Genomic DNA, 27810 nt, shown 5'->3' with positions numbered 1-27810 from the left:
GAGCAATTCACCGACAATAGGAACGGAGCGATACACAATCGCAGATTTACAACGGACATGGAGAAGGACGGGAACTTGCCTTTCTTTGATGTGCAGGCCGAATGGAAAGCAGATGGACGAATCGACCATTCTGTGCATCGGACAGCGGCGGCGTAGCTTTAATTCACAGATCTAGGACTAGTTCAAAAGGACCTCTTCTGCTCCGAGCTGAAACATTTGACGACGAAGTGCACAAGAAACGGGTGTTCAGTCCACAACATTAGGTCAACTCTTTGGAGAGATCCAAGACACGACGATGTTTAACCAAACCAGGAGAACCTACACATAGCGAGGCTTCCATTTTGTGGGACAACAACGAGTAAGGTGGGAAAAGTCTCAAATAAGAAAGGGATCAGACCGGTCTCCTGACCACGAGGAACATTGCAGAAATGTTGCGACCTGTTAGAGATAATCTCGGCCTTAGAGTAGGCCTACTAGGTTATTTGTAATATCCGTTGCGAGTGGCAGCAGTTACGTGGAGCAGTCTATACGGACTATTTCCGATCGATGCGTTCAACATCAACGTCATCTTAAGTACAAAAATTTTCAAAAATCAGCTATGGCCGAGCACAGTCTGAATATAAGAGAACTTCGGACTAGTGGGGCTCTCTGGCTGGGGAAGCAGTGGAAATTAGACTGTGTACTACGAGCTTCTATAGAGACGTCGACTATGCACTTAGCAATGCACAGAAGCGTGCGCTTGACAAAGAAAGATCACCGCCTAATGTGAGTGGTGCGCCAGAAGAGATGATGGGTAGCAAATTACAGACATAATCTACGGACGCAGAGGGCGCACCTTACCATTCGTTTAGTGGTGTCAACGTGAAGCTATATAGCCAATCAGACGCCATCTACTGGGCAATAAAGTGGGAACCTCGTCAGTTTCACGACAGTCAGACATAGCCCCTGACGACGATGATGAAGGCAGTCGAGAAAGCATGGGACTTTATCCGAATTTGATGCGGTAACTTAACCGCTCGCTTTTTAACCAAATAAACCCATATACTAAAATGATTTACTTACTTGAACTCATAATTTCTCACGACCGAAAAGGTGAAGTGAACGTCCCCGCGTACTGTGTTCTGGATAAATATGCAAACTGCTTTTTTATAACCGCAGATGTAGAAATAGGGCCGCAACACTCACACATTCTTTGGTCATAAACTAGTTCCCCGAGCAGTAGGAACTTCGAATTTCACCTAGTTTGGGATTCCCCGAGCAGAAACGAAACGAATGGTGACTCACGTACCAGACTTATGTGTGCACATCAGAAAGTACGTATAAAATACACTGAAGCGCCAAAGAAACTGGTATAGGCATGCGTATTCAAATACAGAGATATGTAAACAGGCAGAATACGGCGTTGCGGTCGGCAACGCCTATATACGACAAGAAGTGTCTGGAGCAGTTTTTGGATCTGTTACTGCTGTTACAATGGCAGGCTATCAAGATGTAAGTGAGTTTGAACGTGGTGTCATAATCGGCGCACGAGCGATGGGACACAGCATCTCCGAGGTAGCGATGAAGTGGGGATTTTCCAGTACGATCGTTTCACGAGTGTAAGGTGATTATCAGGAATCCGGTAAAACATCAAATCTCCGACATCGCTGTGGCCGGAAAAAGATCCTGCAAGAACGACGACTGAAGAGAATCGTTCATCGTGACAGAAATGCAACCCTTCCGAAAATTGCTTCAGATTTCAATGCTGGGCTATCAAAAAGTGTCAGCGTGCGAACCATTCAACGAAACATCACCGATATGGGCTTTCTGAGCCGAAGGCCCATTCGTGTACCCATGATGACTGCACGACACAAAGCCTTACGTCTCGCCTGGCCCCGTCAACACCGACACTGGACTATTGATGATTGGAAACATGTTGCCTGATCGGACGAGTCTCGTTTCAAATTGTATAGAGCGGACGGACGTGTACGGGTATGGAGACAACCTCATGAATCTATGGACCCTGCATATCAGCAGGGGACTGTTCAAGCTGGTGGAAGCTCTGTAATGCAGTTGGTGTGATATGGGACCCCTGCTACGTCTAGATACGAGTCTGACAGGTGACACGTACGCAAGCATCCTGTCTGATCACCTGCACCCATTCATGTCCACTGTGGATCCCGACGGACTTGGACAATTCCAGCAGGACAATGTGACATCCCACACCTCCAGAATTTCTACACAGTGGCTCCAGGAACACTCTACTCAGCTTAAACACTCCTGATAGCCACCAAACTCCCCAGACATGAACATTATTGCGCCTTTCCGGGATGTCTTGCAACGTGTTGTTCAGAAGAGATCTCCACTCCCTCGTACTCTTACGGATTTATGGACAGCCCTGCAGGATTCATGGTGTCAGTTCCCTCCAGCACTAGTTCAGACATTAGTCGAGTACATGCCACGTCTTGTTGCTCCACTTCTGCGTGCTCACGGATGCCCTTCACGATATTAGGCAGGTGTGGCAGTTTCTTTGGTACTTCAGTTTATGACTGTGTCAGTGTGTAATGTATTCTTTAAATACCTTACGCATTCACGAAAGGTGTGTTATACTGCCAAAATAATCAATGAGCTGGATGTAAAGGTAAACTACTAATAATTAATTTTTAAAAAGCGTCAAAAAGAGGCACCTTGGGACTTTACGGTTACCTGGACGAAATTATAATTTGTTAAGGGAAGGAATGCTGTAGAAAATGGTCATATCGTTAGTGGTCAGTTGTTTCCATTCATAGATGGGGTTTACCCTATCGAATGTGGCACTTGCCATCACACTAATGGCCCCAGTAGACGTACCCAGAGAACGTTCTACCATACCCAACACTTCTGATATCTCATTGATAACCAGCATGGGATTCACAAATTTTCGTTACGCTTTTGTCAGTAGGAGACAATAAAATAAGGCACGTACATCACACTGACAATGACATTCGCGAAGTCAAGGGACATCTCACGCGAGACATTAAATTCACAGTTCGTGAAAGAGACATACAGTGGGCCGGAAAGGAGGAATTCTGTATTTCGAGGCCCGTCTGTTAGCATTACTCCGAGACATTATTCTCGATTGAAGTATCAGAAGACAGATTTGTATAAATGAAGGCAAGCTGTCTTAGATGAATGTGCAACTATGGGGGTTGGACAAAAACTTGAAAACAACAAAAACACGATAGATTACGATGCCTAATACGGTGTAGAAAGACAGTTGGCATTCAAAACAGCTTTTAGTCGTCTCGGAATGGATAAATACTGGCCCTGTATGGTTTTTAAGGGAATATTATACCATTATTCCTGTAAAATCGTGGTATGTGAGGGAACGACGATAGAGATAGTTAGCTATCAAGTATCTTTCTCTCCCAAGTAGAGTCACATTCTAAATAGCGACAGAAATCGGCCGCGGCCTTAACAGAGCAAGAACCCCAGCATTCGCATGATGTGATTTTGGAAGACCTGACTTTGAATGGACGGGCGAGGATTCCATCACCGTTCCTTTGCAATGCCAGAGCATTGGCTTAATCACCATGCTAACTCGCACAGTGGGGTATTAACCAAATTTCAGTTCATGTTTTGCGTCCGCATTCTATCGCTTTCGATTTTGTTTCACTCAAACTAAAATGAAACTTAATTTTACCAAAGATCTGACATCGTATATAAAGGGTAGTCGAAAACAGTCTGCAAGGCTTGTAACGCTGTTAACGGTAGGGTGTGCTGAGAAACAATTGCTAAAAATGAAGTTGTATACTTTGCGCCGTTTCCGAGTTATTTAGCATTGAAGTTGGCCCATCAGGCAGTGCGCGCACAAGTTCAAGCGAACTGCCAGATACAATAAATTAGTGTCAGTTGTTCTCACAGCGCACGAGAGTGCTCAGCCTTTGGCTCGGGTTCAGTCCTTACTACCGTCCCATGTCCAATTTTAGCGTCACTCTCTTGTTAGGTTTTAGGAAACCACAGGAAGAACATGTTTGGCGACACCATGTCTGGCGGGCCGCTTGGATTTACTCACGAAATGGGCTGACTGACTAAAGGCAATGTTAAAGTAACACGGAAACGGCGCAACGTATCGAATTTTTGCTTGACAACTATTTTTCAGCACAAGATACCTTGCATCACCCCTACAACCTTTTCAAACAGTTACTGACCATTCCGTAAATAAATGGATGTTTGAGAGTAAGAGACTTTGACACCGTTTGACCGATCAACATGAAAGTTGGCACATACAGGGTGCTCTAAAATTCCCCTTAAGGCTCCTAGAACTTGTGTTTTGAACTGCCCAGAAACTACCGTTTCCGTGCGAGAACGATTTGAAAACATGCTGGTAACGCGACCACATTTACAAGTAACTTATTAGGTGTGACCTAGTACATCATTATTTTACAATTCCATTCATTAATAACCCAACAAACAAAGAGGAAAGTTAACCAGTTTTCACTACTAAAGCTGTTTACAGTTAAACCGTTTTATTCTTTTGAAAGACGGGTTAGCCTTTTGATTCACTACAAGTACGGTGCATACACTGTATGTACGAATGATATTCGTAGAATGAACGGTTTTTAGTTCTACCTCTTCTAATTCGGGTGTGCGGCGTGTGCTTGGAGCACCAGTTACGTCTGTTGACGATGAAGGTACCCCTTTCTCTAAGCCATGGCGTAATTGTGGCGAAAAGTGTATACGATGTATAGGGACGTTGTGGATAACGACCTCGATAAATGCGAAGAGCAGACCTTCCATTACCGTGAGCTTTTGAGCTTTGCCGTACAAAAGGATCGTGTCGGTGTATTCCGCAAACGTGTACTCAGCCATGTTGCTCTAACACTCACAGACATGTGAATGAGCCTCTAACCAGGTGAGAGAGGTAGGACAGACGTCACATGACATCAGCCGATCAGACGTAACCCCTCTCCCTCTCCTCCCCCCACACACGGCTAACCTTTTGCATACCTACGTAGAAAACATTTTTTCAGACGGCTGTGGCACGGGAACGGTACGTTTCCGGACATGATTTCCAATTAAAAACATTGTCTACTCAGTGCCCTCTACAAGTCCTGCAAATCTGTAAGGGGAATTTTCGAGCACACTGTACATATATTTTTACATGGAGAAGATTTCTACGCTATCTACTTTGCTGAAACTCGCCAATAAATAGCACCGCGGAATATCTATAGCGTTAAGTCAATTGAAAAATCGTTTCGCACCTCACTCCTCAATAATAAGAAATAGTGGTTGTGACCATGGTTAGTAATTGGTGATTGAGTTTGAAATGGCATACCATTTTCATTCTGTTGAGTGCTAGCCGTCAATGTGAATGACGATTCTTCTTCTGTTAATAGGCGAATGACATTCCACTCTCCTTTTGTCTTTGCACGGCCCATCTCCCACCAAAAATGAAGTACTGGAAATTACTTGAAATACCACCCAAAAAATCAAACATTGGAAGATCAATTAGACATGTGCGAAAACTATCAGCCAGTAGACCTGCTGACGCTTGTAAAGAGCGAGACGCGCGGAGTGAATCTGTGCGAATCAGAATCTGTGCTTCCAGAGCTGCTGAGAAACAGCAGGTATCGTTCCCATAGAACTTTTGTCAACTTCACAACTGAATAGCATACAAAGGGTTTTCTTCCGAAAATCGCCAACAACTTCAGGAATCACGATTGGCTGTGCTAGCGAGCTATCATGGCTCTATATATGATGGCGTCAGTCGAAACAATAATAAGACTCAATTGAAAATTCCCGGTGCGGTTACGAAATACAAATCCGTTGACACAGTTAGAGAAGACGATCGAGCTGTTAATCACCCAGTAGAATTTCTGAATTAATTAGAGCCTGCTGGAATGTCAGCGCTCATATTGACGTTGAGAGCTGGCTCACCAGTACTGCTCCTTCGGAATCCCAACACGCCAAAGTAGTTCAACTGAGCCAGATTTTCCGTGAAAAACACTGATTCCGAATATGTTTGAAGCAACAATAATTAAGAGCAGACGTAAAGGAGGAGATGTGCTGATTCCGCGCATTCCAGTGATTCCACACTGATTTGCCCTTCACGTTCAAACGACTTGCTTTCGCGATGACAGTCAACAAAGCTCAAGGGTAGTCACTGGCCGTTATCGGAATAAATTTAGAAAATCCACGTTTTTCTCATCGTGAACTACAAGCTGCTTACTCCAGAGTAAGAACTCCAAAAGCTCTGTGCATATATACATCAAATCAAAATACCGAAAATATTGTTTAGCCACTCGCGTGACGCTATTAGCATTACTTAAATTATTTCAAGTTGGTTCACGTATGTAGCAAACAGAATAGTCAAAAGTATTCCTCCTTCACGCCATTTATTAATAAAATTTTTATAGTTCATCACAAATTTATAACGACAACAACATAGGAATCTCATCGATATGAACTATAGTTTTTCCACATTTTTCAACAGCGAATTATAGATTATAAATTACATACAGATCATCCTTTTATGTGCATGCGCTGGTAAATAAATATACATAGGCAGGACAACGCCTGCCCTGGTTTTGCTAGATCTAAATAAAACCGTAGAGAACTGACAATCTTGATGTCAGAAACGGAACAGTACTCAGTTTAAAACACTGTAGAAAATACTTAAAGTTCGTCGTTGGATGTAAAGAAAACACTAGATGTGACATTTTAAGAGAGCTGATTGTAGAATGCTCTGTCAGTGTTGTTACTTCTTAATTAAAGTCAGTGCAAAATGTTTGGACGGCGTTGGCACATATTTCTCACAACCTGCACATAAGTAATTTAGTGATGGTATATTCTTGAGGCGTTTTCTTTGTTAACTAGATGAATACTGCAATTATTCACAATCAGTTTCCGTTATCTCGCGAAGATATGATGAATAACTTACCGAGCACCATGAGACTTTTGTTAATGTTGTTGGCCTCCTCGAGCGTTTTGCCTTCGCTGTGTGTCTTCTTGGTCATCTCGCTGCCGGCCAGGTCCACGAAGTTGATTTTACCCTGCTTCGTTAAAAATACTCCTTCATTGCCGACCTGAAACGCGTAAGCAGACATTTTAGAAAGAGTTTAGGCAGAGACAAGATACAATGATAAAAAAAGCCGAGGTTGAGTTTGGGTTTAATATAAATTACACTGAGGGACGAAAGTCACGGGATAGCGATATGCACATATACAGATGACGGCAGTATCGCGCCCTCAAGGTATAAAAGGACAGTGCAACAGCGAAACTGTCATTTGTACTCAGGTGATTCACCTAAAAAGGTTTCGGATTTGATTATGGCCACACAACGGGAAATAACAGACTCCGAATGTTTAGTGGTAGTTGGGACTAGACACATGGGACATCCATTGCGGAAATAGTTAGGAAATTCAGCATTCCGAGATCCACAGGTCCAAAATGGGCCGAGAATACTAAATTTCAGGCATTACTTCTCACCACGGTCAATGCAGTGACCGACGGTCTTCACTTAAAGACCGATACCAGTGCCATTTGCGTAACATTGTCAGTGATAATAGACTAGCAACACTGCGTGAATTAACCAATAATCGCAGAAATCAACGTGGACGTACGGCGAACGCATCCGTTAGGGCAGTGCGGCGAAATTTGGCGTTAATGGGCTGTGGCAGCAGACAACCGACGCGAGAGCCTCTGCTAACAGCACGGCGTCACCTGCAGCGCCTCTCTGAGGTCGTGACCATGTCGGTTGGACCGTAGCTGACTGTAAAACCGTCGCCTAGCCAGACGTTTCCTGATTTCAGTTGGTAAGAATTGATAGTAGGGCTCGAGTCTGGACCAGACCCTACGAAGCCATGGACTGAAGTAGTCAACAAGTATTGTGCAAGCTGGGATGGCTGCATAACGGTGTGCCCTGTGGTTACGTGGAATATACTGGGTCCTTTGGTCCAACTGAACCAATCATTGACTGGAAATGGTTATGTTCGGCTACTTGGACACCATTTGCATTCATGGACTTAATGATCCCAAACAACGATGTAAATGGGCCACAATTGCTCGAGACTGGTAGATTCTGGACAATTCCAGCGAATAATTTGGCCACCCAGACATAAATCACAACGAAAATTTATGGAACGTAATCGTAATGTCAGTTTATATGCACAAAATCCTGCACGGCGACACTTCCGCAATTGAGGACGGCTATAGAGGCAACATGTCTCAATAGTTCAGCAGGGTTATTCCAACGACTTGTTGAGTACAGGCCACGTCGAGCTGCCGCACCACATCATGGAAAAGGTATGTCCGACGCGATATTAGGAGGTATCCCAAGACTTTTGTCACCTCAGTGCAATTAATCTCAAGAGAAATTACATTATACTTATTAAACCGATTGTGGTCAAGGCCAGTGATGTAACGTGTGTGTCACTAGAGAGTGAGTGCCTTGGGCACCGATTCGTTAGGGGTACATTTCTGTAACAGGCGAAAAAGATGAGGAAGAACTGAAGAAACGGGAGTTCAGAAGGGCGAAATTGGAGGAGGAAGGGGAAGGAGAAGGAGGGATTGAAATGGAACGAAAGGACTGGAGGAGAAGTAGTGGACTGAAAGAGAAGGGGTTTTGGGAAGAAGGTGTTGGAAGAGTAAGATGGAATTCTAGGAGTAAGAGCAGATCGGAGGATACTATACAGGGAGTGGGATGGGGTGATATGACAGGAAACAATGAGAAGATGTGGATCTGATTCTTTACAAGACCCACCTCTCCCTGGTATGGAGAGATTGTTTCTTGTTTTTGGTTATTGGGTGGAGCCACTCTCGTTATACCAAGTGAGGGGGCGTAACGGAAGTGTAAACACTATGTTTTGTGTTTATTGTTTTTATTCGTCGCGGTTTTGTACTGCTTGGTAATGAAACGATGAAAAAATGATCACGTTATCGTTGCATACAGTGCGACACTAGAACTGTGTGTTTTCGATGTAATTATTCAAACGTGCACCTTTTACTTCCTTGTAAAGTTTTGTTGATCGCAATCAAAAAATCAAGAGGGTAGCATCAATGAGTATCACAATAATGAGGAGTTTTCAGTAGGAAAAGGATGTGGTGTGTGTGTGTGTGTGTGTGTGTGTGTGTGTGTGTGTGTGGTGGGGGGGGGGTTGGCAGAGGATGAGGAGGGTGGAGGGGACGGCACTGTTTACCCGTTAAGCTACTGTTGACGCCCAAGACTATTGTAAATATAAGCAATACAAATACTATGTACACTGAACGCATTAACGAAAGTTCTAAGATTACTGCTACCGCTAACATTGACCTTACGTCACGAAAAGCAGATTAGGACAGGGAAAGACGGAATTCCTTAGAAAAGAAGTCTACTAATATCTAATAATGGAGAATGTACCTTTGGAATACAGGATTATATGCAATTGAGTATAGACTGTGGGAAAACCAGAAAAGACAATTGAAACGTCTGAGATGCCGTGCTACGGAAGGTTGTTGAAAATTATGTGGATGGATGAGATAAGAAATGAGGAGGTTCTTCGCAGAACGGTGAGGAGACGAAATTGTAGAAAATATTGACAAGAAGAAGGGGCAGCATAACAGGAGATGTGTAAGTCATTAGGGAATAGCTTCCATGGCACTTGATAGAGCTGTAGAGGGTGAACACTGCACCTGTGGGAGAAGACGGATATTGGAATACATCCAACAAATAATTGAGTGTAAGTACTACTCCGAGATAAAGGGGATGGCACAGGAGAAGAATTGGAGGCGGGCTGCGTCAAACCAGCTGAAAACGCCTGACAAGAAAAATCTTTAGTTATCTAGTCGCTAAATACCAGTTTCTTCGTGTAATGCGGTTTCAACAACAGGTAACTCCCATACTGATAAACTTCGGTAGTCTGTGAGAATACCAGCCACGTCAGAATGCAGTTTCTTTTCCACTGCTTACTGTAGGCATTGTTAATACGAAGAGGCAGTCTATGAAATTCGTTTACCTTGCTGGATTCACGAAGTGTGGTAAATAAGAAAATGTTAATCACAATAATAAACAAAAACATACATTTTATGTCGTAAATAAAATATTAAAGAGCTGAAATGAAAACGTGAACTCAAGTACCCAGATGCTCCATTTTGCCTCATATTCCCGATTTTATTTTATATATGTTGTCCAATCGTTAAGTGTTAAGTTTCACCTAGTAGATGGTCGCACCCATCAATAGGCACCGACCTACATGGCGCCTCGTCGTCTAGTGTGATGATGGAGAGTAGGATACCTGGCTCCCATCCACGACGTCTGAGTTCCATTCCTGGCACTAGAACTACAGTTTCCTGCTGTTCATCGTATGCGACTTACCGAGACTTCTAGTAGGACCGTCATCAATGGTAAAACGTCGTCTATGAGTGGGAAAATCAGTATTTTCACACGTCTTACCAACTTGTTTCATTATGATATTTCGTCATAATTCTTGTGTGAAACACATGATTAAAATTACGTAATGCCTGAGAATCAAATCACTTCTCAATGGAATGGGAAATGGACAACAGACTGAGAAGCTTTATTGTCGGGTGCTACGATTGCGCTCCTAAAGGTGTGGGGGAAAGGAGAAAATCGATTTTAGATCTTTCAAAATTAGAGAATTACTTTATTTCAAAGGCGGCTAGCCAATTTCAGTCATCAAGGGATGTTATTCGAGTCACCAAACTCTACAGTAAATTTAGAACCGAGTAAGATCATAAGTGAAGTGCAGTAGGTGTCGTCTCCTGATTTAAAATTCGGTATGTGATATGGTCTGGAGACACCATGTTGAGGCCCACTTCTTGATGAGAACCTGAATCTGCCGGACGTGATAGATAGCTCTGACAAATAAGACGTATAGACCGATGAGACAAAACGTGGCGACCAGTAGCTGTAGTTGCGTGTTGATACACCTGTGGAATGCAGTACCGCAGCTGTTTTCCGTGGCGTGGATTCGACGAATCCTTAGTGGCTCCCCGGAGATACGTAGCACCAGATGTCTACGCACGGGTCACACAATTCCCGTAAATTACGGGCCGGTGGTTTGTAGGAGCGGTGCTGGCAGCCGATATCGCTACCAGTGCGTCCCACCTCCTGATCAGGCGAATCTGGCTGGCAGATACCTATGTGAGTTCACTGTCATGCCCCTCAAACCACTCTAGCAACATTATGGTTCTGGCTCGGTCAGTTATTCTGCTGGAAGATATCATCGCCTTCGGGGAAGACATCACGCGTGAGGGGAAGCAGATGGTTCGCAATTATGATTCAAAATGGTTCAAATGGCTCTGAGCACTATGGGACTTAACTTCTGAGGTCATCAGTCCTCCTAGAACTTAGAACTACTTAAACCTAACTAACCTAAGGACATCACACACATCCATGCCCGAGGCAGGATTCGAACCTGCGACCGTAGCGATCGCGCGGTTCCAGACTGTAGCGCCTAGAACCGCTCGGCCACCCCGGCCGGCTCGCAATTATGTTCACGTAGTCCACAGCTGTCCTGGTGTCTTGAATTGCTACCATGGGTCCATGGAATCCCAGGTGAATGTCTCCCACAGCACAATACTGCCGCCACCGGCGTGCGTGCGTGACGCAGTGGATGTTTCGAGCAGCCAATCGCCTGGATGCTGGCGTATTCAGACACTACCATCGACGAGCAACCTGATTCATCAGACGAGGTGACACGGTTTCTTTGATTCGCGGTCACTGTATTCATAATCCACTATTGTCATAATTGACTATGTCGTTGGATCAATTTGGGAACATGTAAGTGTCGTCTACTGCAGAGTGCCATGTTCGATGGACGGTGTATCTTAAACACTTCTGCCTGCACCAACGTTGTACTATCGCCAGTAGTTGTTGTCGTCGTCATCTTCAGTCCGAAGACTGGTTTGAAGCAGCGCTCCATGCTACTCTATCCTGTGCAAGCCTCTTCATATCCGAGTAACTACTACAACCTACGTCCTTTTGAATCTGCTTAGTGTATTCATCTCGTGGTCTCCCTCTACCATTTTTACCCTACACGCTTTCCTCCTGTACTAAATTCGTGGTCCCTTGATGCCTCAGAACATGTCCTTACAAACCGATGCCTTCTTCTAGTCAAATTGTGCCACAAATTCCTCTTCTCCCAAATTCTATTCAGTACCTCCCCATTAGTTACGTAATCTACCCATCTAAACTTCAGCGTTCTTCTGTAGCTGTACATTTCAAAATCTTCTATTCTCTTCTTGTCTAAACCGTTTATCGTCCATGTATTACATCCATACATGGCTACACTCTCGGAAAAGACTTCCTGACACTTAAATCTATACTCGATATTAATAAATTTCTCTTCTTCACAAACGCTCTCCTTGCCATCGCCAATCTACATTTTATATCCTCTCTATTTCAACCATTCTGCTATTTTGCTGCCCAAATAGCAAAACTTATCTACTACTTTAAGGGTCTCATTTCCTAATCTAATTCGCTCAGCATCACCTGATTTAATTCGTCTACATTCCATTATCCTCGTTTTGCTGTTGTTGATGTTCATCTTATACCCTCCTTTCAAGACACTGTCCATTCCGTTCGACTGTTCTTCCAAGTTCTTTGCAGTCTCTGATAGAATTACGATGTCATCGGCAAACCTCAAGGTTTTTATTTCTTCTCCATGGATTTTAATTCCTACTCCAAATATTTCTTTGTTTTCCTTCACTGCTTGTTCAATGTACAGATTGAATAACATTGCGGATAGGCTACAACACAGTCTTACTCCATTCTCAACCATTACTTCCCTTTCGTGCCTGTCGACACTTTAGAACTGCCTTCTAGTTTCTGTACAAGTTGTAACTAGTCTTTCGCTCTCTGTATTTTACCCCTGCCACCTCCAGAATTTGAAAGAGTGTCTTCCATTCAACATTCTCAGACGCTTTCTTTGTCGTCATAACTGTAACATATCGCTGCTTCAGAGAAGGGGCCAATCCCTGACGTCCACGTACTGTGAACGTCCAACATCTCGTCTCCCACACGTGGTTTTACCGTCCTTCTACCACTTTCGACAGGTGATCACAGCAGTAGCAAGCGACCAGCCGAACAGCTTCGCCATTTCCAACATGCTCGTTCCCGGACGCCTGCCCATAAAAATCTCGTCTGTGTCAAAGTAGTTCATATCACTGGATTTACTCATTCGTGGCCCGTATCGTCGCTAGTTTGAGCTCCCATTCGTTTCTGCTCCGGTCGTATATTTTCCTTACCCTCAATGCCACCACGTAGCACGCAGTATTACGGTAGTCAATAGTAATAATATTTTGCTTCATCAGTGTAGCTGTTGTGTTGTCGGCCTTGCGTTCCTGCGTGCAACTCATGACCTTGTAGTTCCGTGTTTAATTATTAGATATAGTTACGTAATAGTTGGAGTAAATAATTGACATCAATGAATATAGGTTGAAAGCCATCTGTTAGACTCTTCTTTCATTTACAGTATAAGTAAGCGAAGTGATAAGTCACTAGGATGGCATGAAGACACTTTATGCTCTGCTCTCATCCACTACGGAAATAATATTTTAGGCTGCACAGTAAAAGAATATCTGTACGGTGCAGTTTGAGTGCATAGTCCTATTGACCGTTCAGCTAACTGGGGCGTGGTTTAAAGTTTGAGTTTGTTTGACCAAGGGAATGAGCACACAGAGGTACTCTTATGCAGTTTCTGGGCCTCTCTAACGCTGCTTTCTCGCATGAACGTGAAGACTTCTTGCAGCTAACGTCGTTTTATTTATTAAGTTTAGATGCTTCTTTCGTGAATGTGCGGAGATATTCAGGTGTTTACGGTGACAGCGTTGCTTGCTAGAGTGCTTTGTCGTAATATTCTATTATCTGATTTTTCAGCTCAACAGATGTGATGCTTTGTGACCAAGTTTAGACCTCTTATTCCGATCGAGGCCTTGTTCATTGTACAAGGAACAATATTACTCTTTTATTAAGTCATCCGTGGATACAGGTCATGACCTGTAAGACGAGTACGATGGGGATTTGATAATATATGGGTTTGTTTCGTTCTGTTTTGATAATACCCGTTACTGTATTCTAGCACGGTTCATTGGAGGACATGTGTAACTTTTGTATTCAGTGTCCACGCTCATTGATTAAATAATAAGAGAACTTCCAAATTTCTTCTTAATCATTTCATCCTAAAGTCATTTATAATAGTTTACAATTCTCATGTGCAATTCCCATGTGCTTCCTTCCCCGTTTTCTACAGTCGTAGTTGGTGCGGGCACAATTTGCTGAGTACGCAGAAGTTGAAAATACCGCTTCAGTTGTAAGGTTCCTTTTGTTTACAACACGACCGACTTCGGGCTCTTGTATGCCCATCAACAGGTGTTACAGTGAAAACAAACAAAGGGCCGAAGCTAATGAGTTATGGCAAATGGCTCTGAGCACTATGCGACTTAACTTCTGAGGTCATCAGTCGCCTAGAACTTAGAACTGATTAAACCTAACTAACCTAAGGACATCACACACATCCATGCCCGAGGCAGGATTCGAACCTGCGACCGTAGCGGTCATGCGGTTCCAGACTGAAGCGCCTTTAACCGCACGGCCACACCGGCCGGCGCTAATGAGTTATATGGAACTTCATTTTTGGTTTTTTATGTGTGCTACTGCGTGTAAAAACTATTATTACCTTCGGTCTCTTGTTTTTTTCAGTACAACACTTGATGACGGGCATATAAGATTCCGAAACCTGTCGTGTTTTAAATAAAAATAACCTTACAACTGAAACGGTATTTTCAACTTCTGCTATAACGCTCAGTTTCGGATGTTCCTCTGACAGGATTGTTTGTTGCCGAATACAATTGACTTCAACGGAAATGCTATCACAAGAGCCGGCCGCTGGTGGCCGAGCGGTTCTAGGCGCTTCAGTCTGGAACCACGCGACCGCTACGGTCGCAGGTTCGAATCCTGCCTCGGGCATGGATGTGTGTGATGTTCTTAAGTTAGTTAGGTTTAAGTAGTTCTAAGTTCTAGGGGACTGATGACCTGAGATGTTAAGTCCCATAGTGCTCAGAGCCATTTGAACCATTTGAACCTATCACAAGAAATTTGCTATTGGCGGAAAAAAGATATTTCTTTCTTTGCATGGGTATTACGGCTAACATACGGTAAGTTTCTTTATAAGAGAAAACGCACTAACTCGTTGACAATTGCGATAGAAGGACTGAACGTGATGATCGTAATTTTGCACTACATGAACGTGACTGTAACTATAGTTGTGTTGAAGACGGTTGCTGCGTCTTCATCACTGACGTACCTCGCTGGATGCGGGAAACATGCTACGGCGTGAAACCCCGGGGTCTCGTCATTAGTGTCTACTGCAGCTGGCACGTGTGCATGCATTAGGCGCGCGTGCCGTGATTCGATATGGAATGGCAGAAGGCTTCACATTCTGACAGCAACGGCAAGCGTTTAGCGGGACACGCAGTGTGTTCCCTGTATCTCGGTAACGCGCATGCAGCAACATAATCGCGCATCCTAGTTACCGTGGTTACCGCCCTTACAGAGCGTCATGGCTGTGTGAAGTAAGACTTGCGCATGGACTTTTTCGGTATTTGTGACTCACAAACCATGTAATTAAAGACTTATATTCCTACGCCGAGTCAAATAAACTACTAAATTTTTTTTCGCGTACATCTACAGCAAAGTTTAACATGTCTTCTGAACAAAGAAATATGACGTCACAACTAACACGTAAACCTCCCCTCCCCCCCACCCCCACCCCCAAAAAAAACGTTAACATAGGATATACAGTTTACATAGATGCTTCTCATATTTCCTAATTTGTTCGCGACATTGATCGCCACATTGAACCTTAGTTTTAATGGATCAGAATGCTAACCCTCCTTTGAAATGGACAAAAATGGTTCAAGTTTGGCTGTAAACAACAGCGTTTGTGAAAGATGATTAAGTTTACTTTTATTTCTTTGGTTATTGATAAGTGAAATTGTAAAACAAGTGATGTACTGGGTCGCGCCTATTAAATTACTTGCAGAAGTGGTCGTGTTACTATAACGATTTCAAATGGTTGTAACACGGAAACGGTACGTTTCCCACCATGGGTTCAACTTTAAAATATTGTCTACTCAGTCTCCTCTTCAAGTTCTACAAGTTGGTAAGGAGAATTTTAGAGCATCCCGTATAACACAGGTACATAAATACCACTGCAACATGTGTTGGAAAACGTTTCCAAACATTACGGACAATATTTAGATAGTAAGTTTTCATTGTTTAATTGCTGTTTTTGACTAATTAATTAAATTCTTCTCATATTTTCACACATAATTTAAATTCAGCCACAACTACATAATCTGAATGCCACCAGTGGAGCGAGCAGATCATTTTCTGTAAGGCAGATGTGCCACTTGTATGTATCCTTTTTTTGTCATCAGTCTACTGACTGGTTTGACGCGGCCCGCCATGAATTCCTTTCCTGTACTCTCAAACCATACTGTGTACTCATTAGACTCTTCATCTCAGAGTAGCACTTGCAACCTACGTCCTCAATTATTTGCTTGACGTATTCCAATCTCTGTCTTCCTCTACAGTTTTTGCCCTCTACAGCTCCCTCTAGTACCATGGAAGTCATCCCCTCATGTCTTAGCAGATGTCCTATCATCCTCTCCCTTCTCCTTATCAGTGTTTTCCACATATTCCTTTCCTCTCCGATTCTGCGTAGAACCTCCTCATTCCTCACCTTATCAGTCCACCTAATTTTCAACATTCGTCTATAGCACCACATCTCAAATGCTTCGATTCTCTTCTGTTCCGATTTTTCCACAGTCCATGTTTCACTACCATACAATGCTGTACTCCAGACGTACATCCTCAGAAACTTCTTCCTCAAATTAAGGCCGGTGTTTGATATTAGTAGACTTCTCTTTGCCAGAAATGCCTTTTTTGCCATAGCGAGTCTGCTTTTGATGTCCTCCTTGCTCCGTCCGCCATTGGTTATTTTACTGCCTAGGTAGCAGAATTCCTTAACTTCATTGACTTCGTGACCATCAATCCTGATGTTAAGTTTCTCGCTGTTCTCATTTCTACTACTTCTCATTACCTTCGTCTTTCTCCGATTTACTCTCAAACTATACTGTGTACTCATTAGACTGTTCATTCCGTTCAGCAGATCATTTAATTCTTCTTCACTTTCACTCAGGATAGCAATGTCATCAGCGAATCGTATCATTGATATCCTTTCACCTTGTATTTTAATTCCACTCCTGAACCTTTCTTTTATTTCCATCATTGCTTCCTCGATGTACAGATTGAAGAGTAGGGGCGAAAGGCTACAGCCTTGTCTTACACCCTTCTTAATACGAGCACTTCGTCCTTGATCGTCCACTCTTATTATTCCCTCTTGGTTGTTGTACATATTGTATATGACCTGTCTCTCCCTATAGCTTACCCCTACTTTTTTCAGAATCTCGAACAGCTTGCACCATTTTATATTGTCGAACGCTTTTTCCCGGTCGACAAATGCTATGAAAGTGTCCTGATTTTTAATTAGCCTTGCTTCCATTATTAGCCGTAACGTCAGAATTGCCTCTCTCGTCCCTTTACTTTTCCTAAAGCCAAACTGATCGTCACCTAGCGCATTCTCAATTTTGTTTTCCATCCTTCTGTATATTATTCTTGTAAGCAGCTTCGATGCATGAGCTGTTAAGCTGATTGTGCGATAATTCTCACACTTGTCAGCTCTTGCCGTCTTCGGAATTGTGTGGATGATGCTTTTCCGAAAGTCAGATGGTATGTCGCCAGACTCATATATTCTACACACCAACGTGAATAGTCGTTTTGTTGCCACTTCCCCCAATGATTTTAGAAATTCTGATGGAATGTTATCTGTCTCTTCTGCCTTATTTGACCGTAAGTCCTACAAAGCTCTTTTAAATTCCGATTCTAATACTGGATCCCCTATCTCTTCTAAATCAACTCTTGTTTCTTCTTCTATCACATCAAACAAATCTTCACCCTCATAGAGGCTTTCAATGTATTCTTTCCACCTATCTGCTCTCTCCTCTGCATTTAACAGTGGATTTCCCGTTGCACTCTTAATGTTACCACCGTTGCTTTTAATGTCACCAAAGGTTGTTTTGACTTTCCTGTATGCTGAGTCTGTTCTTCCAACAATCATATATTTTTCGATGTCTTCACATTTTTCCTGCAGCCATTTCGTCTTAGCTTCCCTGCACTTCCTATTTATTTCATTCCTCAGCGACTTGTATTTCTGTATTCCTGATTTTCCCGGAACATGTTTGTACTTGCTCCTTTCATCAATCAACTGAAGTATTTCTTCTGTTACCCATGGTTTCTTCGCAGCTACCTTCTTTGTACCTGTTTTCCCTCCCAACTTCTGTGATGGCCCTTTTTAGAGATGTCCATTCCTCTTCAACTGTATTGCCTACTGTGCTATTCCTTATTGCTGTATCTATAGCGTTAGAGAACTTCAAACGTATCTCGTCATTCCTTAGTACTTCCGTATCCCACTTCTTTGCGTATTGATTCTTCCTGACTAATGTCTTGAACTTCAGCCTACTCTTCATCACTACTATATTGTGATCTGAGTCTATATCTGCTCCTGGGTACGCCTTACAATCCAGTATCTGATTTCGGAATCTCTGTCTGACCATGATGTAATCTAATTGAAATCTTCCCGTATCTCCCGGCCTTTTCCAAGTATACTTCCTCCTCTTGTGATTCTTGAACAGGGTATTCGCTATTACTAGCTGAAACTTGTTAGTCTTTCTCTTCTTTCTTTCCTTGTCCCAAGTCCATATTCTCCTGTAACCTTTTCTTCTACTCCTTCCCCTACAACTGCATTCCAGTTGCCCATGACTATTAGATTTTCGTCCACCTTTACATACTGCATTACCCTTTCAATATCCTCATACACTTTCTCTATCTGTTCATCTTTAGTTTGCGACGGCGGCATGTATACCTGAAATATCGTTATCGGTGTTGGTCTGCTGTCGATTCTGATTAGAACAACCCGGTCACTGAACTGTTCACAGTAACACACCCTCTGCCCTACCTTCCTATTCATAACGAATCCTACACCTGTTATACCATTTTCTGCTGCTGTTGATATTACCCGATACTCATCTGACCAGAAATCCTTGTCTTCCTTCCACTTCACTTCACTGGCCCCTACTATATCTAGGTTGAGCCTTTGCATTTCCATTTTCAGATTTTCTAGTTTCCCTACCACGTTCAAGCTTCTGACATTCCACGCCCCGACTCGTAGAACGTTATCCTTTCGTTGATTATTCAATCTTTTTCTCATGGTAACCTCCCCCTTGGCATCCTACAGATGTTTAAGGTACAGTTAATGAAAATTGCTATCATTTTAAGATTATGAGCGAACTATTCATCCAAAAATGCTATGTTACATATAATATTAATCAGCTTCTCAGTGCACATCTTGTAGTATCTCTAAAGCTATCACATCATGATAAAAAGTTGTAGTTCAGACTGATGAACGATCATGTCAGTTGTTTGCTGTTGCTGTACGAAAACCCGGGTGGTGTCAATAAAAGAGGGCTGCCGCCTTTGTGTGGGGTAAGTCACTCAGTCACAGGTAGGACAGAGCGGACTGTGGACACTTGTGGTCAGTTATTTTGCTGAGAGTTGAGACTTTGACTCTGGCGTAGCTATGAACTGATACAAGCAGTATGTACTTATGTTTAAAGCGATTTGCAAACCACTAAATTGGGGCTCGATTTACATTTAGATCGAAATAGCGATAGCAATTAAATCTTCAACAGTCCGCTGTTTAATATGTGTAACTGTTTAATAAACAGTGGCAATTTTTTATAATTAAACTCGTTGTTGGGTTGCCCCGTTTACACGCAAATCTACAAATCCAACCAAACAGAATTAATTTAAATTTATAGTGAGCGACCATGGGCCTTATGATACAAAAACGAGCGGAAGAAATAATCCACCAGTTGCATTGACCTACAATTTAATGATGTACGGTTGCAAGCTATAGGATTATTCCCATCAGAACCGAAACCAAACCTACATCAACAACTTTAGTTCAGGAATGCTTGATGAAGTAACATGAAAATCATGGGGAGACACATTGTTTGAAGTCATTTTACGGGTAATTCAGTAGGTGAAAAGAGATAAAATAAAAAAATCATGGATTAGGACGCTATAGTGCAGAATGGAATAGAAGGCAGACTTACAGGTGAATGAAGGATTCAGAACGAGGATGAGAGAGGAAAACGACTGCTTAGGTTGTATAATAAATTTCTGTGTGTTTGCAGCAAATACCTGGTTCAAAAGTCACAAGAGGACCAGATAATTTTGGAAAAGGTCAGTAGGCACAGGAGCATAACATCTTATTTAAATCACGCTGAAGTGAAGATTCCGGAATCAGACATTAGACTGCAAAACATATCCAGGAGAAGATTCAGACTCTTCTAACAATTTTGTAATGTGAAGAGTAGGTTAAGTTCAAAAGCATGGTCAAGAAGAATCAATGAGTAAAGAAATGGGATACTGAGTTACTGAGGAACTGTGATTTATAAATTGCTGGAGGCTACAGATACTGCGATAAAGGACACTACAGTTTGTAGTTGAGTTCATCTCTAAAAGGGGTCAACACAAAAGCTGCACATACGAATATAGGTGTAGGGAAGGCAACTGCGGAGAAAATTTGGGTAACTTCAATTGCTCGACAAACGAAGAAAATAAAAAAAACTTTAAAGAGGAGAATGAAATCTAACAATATAAGACACTTGGAAAAGACCCCAACAAGAAGGGCAAGGAAACTAAAACGATCTGATTACAGGAAAATTGTGAAGTAATCGAAAGTAGTTGGCAGGGAGGATTCATTATATAGAAAAATCAAATCAAATTTAAGAAAATTCAAAGGTGACGACGCCAACGTTAAGAGTTCGAAATGAATTTTACAATTAAGCACAAGGAAGAGAGGGCTTAATTGGAAACAGTAGGGGAGGGTGTTGCACCTGGAGGTCAGTGCTCTCAGATGAGTGTTCTGATCTTGTGACTGACTTTAAAACCGCTTTGAATGAATGTGTACTAGAAACTGCAATTTTCTACTGTTTTTGGTGTTGTGAGACATGAGGTTGTGGTTTATTACGAGTTCCACTTATTTAAGAACTTATAATATTCTATACTAAAACTATCTGGACAATACTGTTAATAATTCAGTTACGGAGTTACTACCATGGAACCTGTTATATTCGTGAATGAACTAAGTTTATTTAAAGTGATAACAATTTTGCCAGTCTTGAAATGGAAATTTGTGTTAGTCGGCAATAATTTGTATTTCCAAATGAATTTAACTTGTAACTGGTGTTTGATAATACTTCTTCTTAAATTGATTTCACCTACTGATTACTGGTGTTTAGTAAATCATGTAACACACAAACTACTAAATACATTATTGGCCACATTATTTGCATGCAAAACATTTCAAATTTGATAAAAATATTTGTTTCTAGGTACATAGCTATTTTGTACTTTGAAACCTGTTTCACATTTGGAAAAACATTTTTATTTTGTAGTAATTTTAGTAATTTCAGGAAAAGACTGCAGCACACATAAAGTGAATGCTATTATATCAAAATGGAGTAAGAACATATATTAAACTTGTATTACAGGGCTGGATAGAGGCGAATGTCTGAAAAGTGCTCCAACGTACAGTACCTTCCCAACATTGAGCATTTCTATGATAATGAGGAACAGCCTGCTAATGTAACAGGGGAAGAAACTGTTATCGATTAGAAAACAGGGGATCCAGTATTAGAGCAGGAGTTAGACAGCGCTTTGGATGACTTGCAATAAAGTATGGAGAATATGTTCACACATTCCCTCGGATTTCGCACAATCACTTACCGAAGCCGCATACAAATAATTGGTCTACTTAGTTGGACTGGAAACCTTTGAAAGAACGCTATTCACATAATCCTGAAAATAACAAGGGCATATGAAAGCGAGTATACAGTACAATCAGCTCGAAAGCTCCTGCACCTATGTAGCCTACCATAATAATATACAAAAGAATGGAATGAGACATTGAGAATGTGCTAGATGACGACCAGTTTGGCTTTAGGAAAGGTAAAGGCAGGAGAGTCAGATCTGACATTCTGCTTGGTAATAGTAGTAGGGGAAAGTTCATACTACCCTAAGTTGCATTGTTGCCAAATTTATTCAAGATGGCGGATCCAAGATGGTAGCGATAGATGTGGCAATGTCGCAATGTCGCCATGGTGGAATGTTCAAATTTGCTGGGAAAATATGTCACTTGGGCTACCTCCACTAACCTAAGCCCCCTCAAATACCTCCTCCCCTCCCCTACCCTCTTCCCAAGGAAATTGCAGGAAATTCAAATTTTGGCATGAAAAAGGTCACTTGCACTATCTTCAGCAACCAAAGAAAGTGGCGGGAAAATGTTGCCTGGATGATAGGTCAATTGGGCTACCTCCACTGACGTAAGTCATCTGACCACTACCTCTTCCAGCTGCTGTAGAGGAGGGGGTGTACTTTATTTATTTTCAGTCGGAAGTTGGAATAATTTATTTAGGGTGAGATTTCACATAGTTTATTTATTACACGGATACAAAACACTCGCCCTGGCATGCTTGTTATCACAGTTAATAGCCCAGAGGCACTGAAGTACAGACATGCAAACAACTCGTAAATTGTCAAAATAATGCGTGTATAACGCTCTGTGAACAGACTCACAAATTGTAAACTGTCGTAATTACGGATTACACAGCCAACAGACCTGCAAACTACTCGTAAATCACCGAAATAATGCAGCACACTGATGTACAGACACGAAAACAACTAAACTGTCAAAATAATGCATGTAAAACAATCTGCAAACACAATCACTAGTTATAAACTGTCGTAATGCACTGCACAGCTTACAGGCCTGTTCAAAAAATAATGCAACAGACACATTCACTATTCATCAAAGTGTCTAAAAATGGTTTCTAATGCTATGCAGACACGCTCACATCGCTTAAACGGCCGAAAATAATGAAGGGTACAAACGCTCATTGGACGTAAAAAACTTTTCCAACTATCAGTAAGAAATTCGACCGCGATGTATCAGTGAACTGTTCCTTACAGAGGCACCAACACGTGCATGCCAGGGTGGTTCAAGCACGCTCGTCTCAAATGCGAGATGTGTCTGGCCGCGCATGTGTTTATCATTGCTGACACATAGCCTTTCTACCTACGGTCCAGCGAAGACCTAATTGCCAAGAGAGAGATGTTTGCCTAGCTGCTCACCATCGCAAGTGCAGCTAAAAGGTTGTCAGTGTCATACTGATATCACAGTAGGAGCGTTTGCAGCTTGTCTGCATGGAAATTCTAGTCCTAACAGGGACTGTTCATGAAAATAGCCCAACATAACACCAAATGCATTATTCATAGCGATCCTAATGGGACAGCCTGTCCAAAATGTGAGACGCAACTGGCCGCGCACATGTTTACCTGCCCAGCATGGCTGATGCATCGCGGCAAGATGTTCACATAGCATAGCCGGAAATTTCGGAGTCCTACAGCTCCTGGTCTGGAGATGTCCTAATGCCACAATGGAGGGTGAGGGACAGCATACCACTGTAGATACCTTGCCCCCATCTTGTTAGAACCATTCTGTAGATGCTCCTACGTCCTGGCACAAAGGATGTCTCGTGAATAAATGGAGCATTCTGATTGGCTCTTTCTGAATTTACCCACCAAATTACTGATGCTGCCGGTGCGTCACATTGTAAGCCTTTTTTCTGCCGATGAGATTTTCAAAAATGGTTCAAATGACTCTGAGCGCTATGCGACTTAACATCTGAGGTCATCAGTCCCCTAGAACTACTTAAACCTAACTAACCTAAGGACATCACACACATCCATGTCCGAGGCAGGATTCGAACCTGCGACCGTAGCGGTCGCGCGGTTCCAGACTGTAGCGCCTAGCACCGCTCGGCCACCCCGACCGGCGATGAGATTTTCAGTGGTAAAACTATTTTGTACAGATCGCCATATTGCCCTGACAATTAAAGCTTGCAAAAGTGGCCTACAGATCGTCAAATATGGGAATACACTTCCTCAATTACACTGCTCTGTCACTAGGATGGACGCTTGAATATTTCAGTGTGAAATCGATCTCCAACCAGGCTAAGTATCACCACATACTGTATCGATGTAATAAACAAGCAATTTGTATCCTACGCCATACAAAATCATCACTTCTGCATCCTCCATATAGCTAGAGACCGCTAGACACTCGTACACATGCCACAAAGACTGTTGTACAAAGGCTGAGTTGGTTCCCCTTGGCACAAAGGTGTCACTGTTTCTAGCCCTGACCTACATGATTGCTTGCTTTCTACACTCATCACCAGACTCTAGGATTACAAGAACACATTTATGTTCACATGGTTTGCCAGAATACTGAACCATTTACGCGATACTTCTTGATGTCAAGCACATAGCAATATCGCTTGCATAGTAGTATCCCTGGCACAGTATAAGTCCGATGATATAGACTGGAAATTATTTCTCTAGAAACCCGAAACTTAAGCGAGGTGCAGCGTGCTGTAAACCACTGAGCGACTGAAAACTTATCCTGTCTGTGAAGATCTCTACGTGAAAACTCGAAAAATTGGAGGAAACTGATAATTCCACTCGCCAATACCGATGATGCTGATATAACAGATTCCAAATCATACCTATAATTAATAAAGTCAACTAAGGTGCTTCTCTGGTCTACAGGACCAGCAAATACGTCTTATACTCATCTTTCATCTACTCGATGCACACACCACGATCGATGTTCTCTCAACCAAATAAAGGCGGGAAATTTGGAGAAGCAGTCAATTGGACTATTTACATGTGGGGGGGTGGGGTGGGGGTGGGGGATAATGATCCAGGGCAAACACGTCCATAATGAATCTTCTCAAATTTCCAATGAAAATACACACAATCACGAAAGCTGTCCAACATATACTGAGTATTGGTTCACTATTCATCCATTTAGAGGATGACACGGTTAGGTAGCCTACATTCCTGTACCCTAACCAGTCTCAGGCATGGATGTGTGTGATGTCCTTAGGATAGTTAGGTTTACGTAGTTCTAAGTTCTAAGGGACTGATGACCTCAGATGTTAAGTCCCATAGTGCTCTGAGCCATTTGACCCTAACCAGACTTTCCATTCGTACGGCTCCTGCCGTTAGCTGGAAACATGAATAATTCTCGCCACAAGCCACCGCTGCCACGTACTCCTCGCACACCAGACAGAATGGTCCGAGGAAACTGGCTACAAATATATTTGATCGCTGTACTTACAATTAAATGTGACGATTACGGTCTCATCTGGAGGACATTCGACAATGAACGAAGTATTGGAAATATCCCTTGCTGACAGCTGGGGAATAGTAATATCTGTACCTTTCTTATGACTTGGCATACTTTTCCAAGTAAAAAGTAAAGCTTCCATTCCCTTCGCTATCGCAGTACTCCACATCAAACCGATACCTTCATAACGACTGGACATAGTCATTTTTTTTTGCACATGTCAGAGCGCACATACACACACACACACACACACACACACACACACACACACACACACACACACACACTTTATAAGCATGATGCTTAAAGTGAACCTATCATGCAATCCCTACTACTAAGTGTAATACTTCACCAGTAACTGATTGCTGGCGATATGAAACAATACTGAGTGAAAATCGGCGATGGTTGGACTAGTATCATAAGTTTTTCCTGTGAGTGGTACCACTGTGTCTTAGAAAGGGAGGCTTAATCGTCTTACGAACCACCAGATGTTCAAAACACAACCGCAATGACCATGTTACTATCAAAATCGATCTTGATTCTATAGACGCTCACAAGTATCGCTAAATATCCATTATAAAAACTATACAAGCCTTATAAATCGAGGTATGGCATTACCTCCGAATGAAGTGATTTTTTCAGACAAATATCGTGACACTGAATATAGACGGTGATCGCCCGAATGGATAGTATTAGACAAACAGTGCGGCTACACGTCACCAACGGATTTAACCTCGTAATAAAATCACTGAATTTAGAAAGTGTTTCGGCTAAGGAACGCAGTATGAAGCCAGTATTTGCAACTCCTTCATGCTGCCGCTAAATATTTCTCCCGTATTTGTAAAGCATTGTGTCTCAGTTCCACGTCAGAGGTACTGCAATATACGCACTGGGTTATGGGTGATGGTTGATTGAGAAGGATCACAAACAGTAGATGGTGTGCTGATTGAGGTCGTAAGAAATGTACACTAACTTTTCAGATCGCTAGCGCTACACTTTCCGGTAGAAATGCTGTCTGTGATTTGGAATCAAGTCTTTCCATTCAAGCACATCCCTGCATTGGATCCTATGGAGATCCTTTTAATGATTACAGCCACTAGTGAATAATATTTCTGGCACTCTCATTTGTCAAAAGAGTCACCTTTTTCGAACCTATCTGCTGCAGTATAATTTTAGATAGCCCCTATGCATCTTGCAACTGCCCCTCAGACTCTGTGCTGCCATCCTGCAGTTTTGTGCATGTGATCGTTGCAATTTAAGTCAGAACTGAGCAGAAGCCAGAGAGAGCTATATCTACCATATTCTGCAGCCCATGTGGAAACAGGCTAAGCTGAGTTAGTGCCACAGGACCTTGTTTTGTCCATTCGAAGGAAAATGGGAACATGTAGTCATATCTCTGACAGCAGTGTACGATGTGTAAGGTCAGCGCCAAAGGAAACTCGCTCCTGCAACACGAGGTCGTATTAAGACAGTACGAACAGTTATGGTGGCGTTTCTTATCGGGAAAATTAGGAAGACTCAACATCATGTAGGTACTGCAGTCTGTAGCAGATCCGTGTCACTCAGGGTCCATTCACATCTATCACTCCAAAATTCTATCATCGTTATTCCGTACCACCCAACAGAGAAAACTACTACCTGTAAAAGCTCTGCTAACTTCGTCCAATAGAGAACTTGACAAGATTTTTACCGCGTCTCTCTCTTCCCATACATCGAAAACAAATAGCATCTGAGTGCCGGAATCGAGAGCATGTAGTTATCCTATTAAATATACAGCTATTGATCCACTGGAGCAGATGGTCAGTGATCGAAGTCGCTTGCACAAATCAGTGTAAGGTATCAACGCCCATAATTTATCCGGCAGACTATACCGTCAGTCGCAAGACAGCTCCCTGTGTCGTTGTTTGAAACATTGTTTTCTTTTCTGCTGTAACATACTGTGCACGCTGCCATACATTTTGCTTTTACCATCGTGACTTTGAAGGCTGTGTCAGGTTCTAAACTGACATTAACATGTTCTGATCTCACAGAAAACTAGACGTCGCATGGTGTAAATCATGTTGTTGCTGCTGCTACCACAAAACACACACACACACACACACACGCACACGCACACACACACACACACACACACACACACACACACACTGGATGATTTTAAATAAAAGACAGTCACAGCATAAGGTGACTGGAAGTTATGATTTTAAATAAAAGACAGTCACAACATAAGGTGACTGGAAGAGTTTTGCGGTGTTGTGGAGCATTTCCAAACTGCTATCAGAAGGCGATTGACGACATCTACATTTAAATTCGTCTCCGCAGTGACAGGATAGTTGATGACTGAGTTTCGTTTCTATTGATTCCTCATATTGCAGTCATCTACCTAACAACTTTTTCGGTGCTAACCATCCCCAGAAGGTGTAGCCCTTCCGCCAATACCCTCCCTCCATCTCAAACAAGCGTTCTCAGT

At 42.5% G+C, this 27810-nt stretch overlaps 1 protein-coding gene across 1 annotated transcript in view; it reads right to left on the bottom strand.

Moving 5' to 3' along the window:
- The window catches only part of LOC126457630 (kinesin-like protein KIF12), a gene marked incomplete at its 5' end in the record, with an annotated part of 606856 nt that overhangs the window by 177685 nt on the left and 401361 nt on the right, over nt 1-27810 (bottom strand). The window contains one exon of the mRNA XM_050094104.1: nt 6902-7046. Within this exon, the coding sequence (XP_049950061.1) occupies nt 6902-7046 (145 nt within the window). The remainder of the gene's footprint in view (nt 1-6901; nt 7047-27810) is intronic.

This window comes from Schistocerca serialis, chromosome 1 (genome assembly GCF_023864345.2).
Source record: "Schistocerca serialis cubense isolate TAMUIC-IGC-003099 chromosome 1, iqSchSeri2.2, whole genome shotgun sequence".
Lineage (NCBI taxonomy): Eukaryota > Metazoa > Arthropoda > Insecta > Orthoptera > Acrididae > Schistocerca > Schistocerca serialis.
This window is presented reverse-complemented; position numbering and strand designations above follow the sequence as displayed.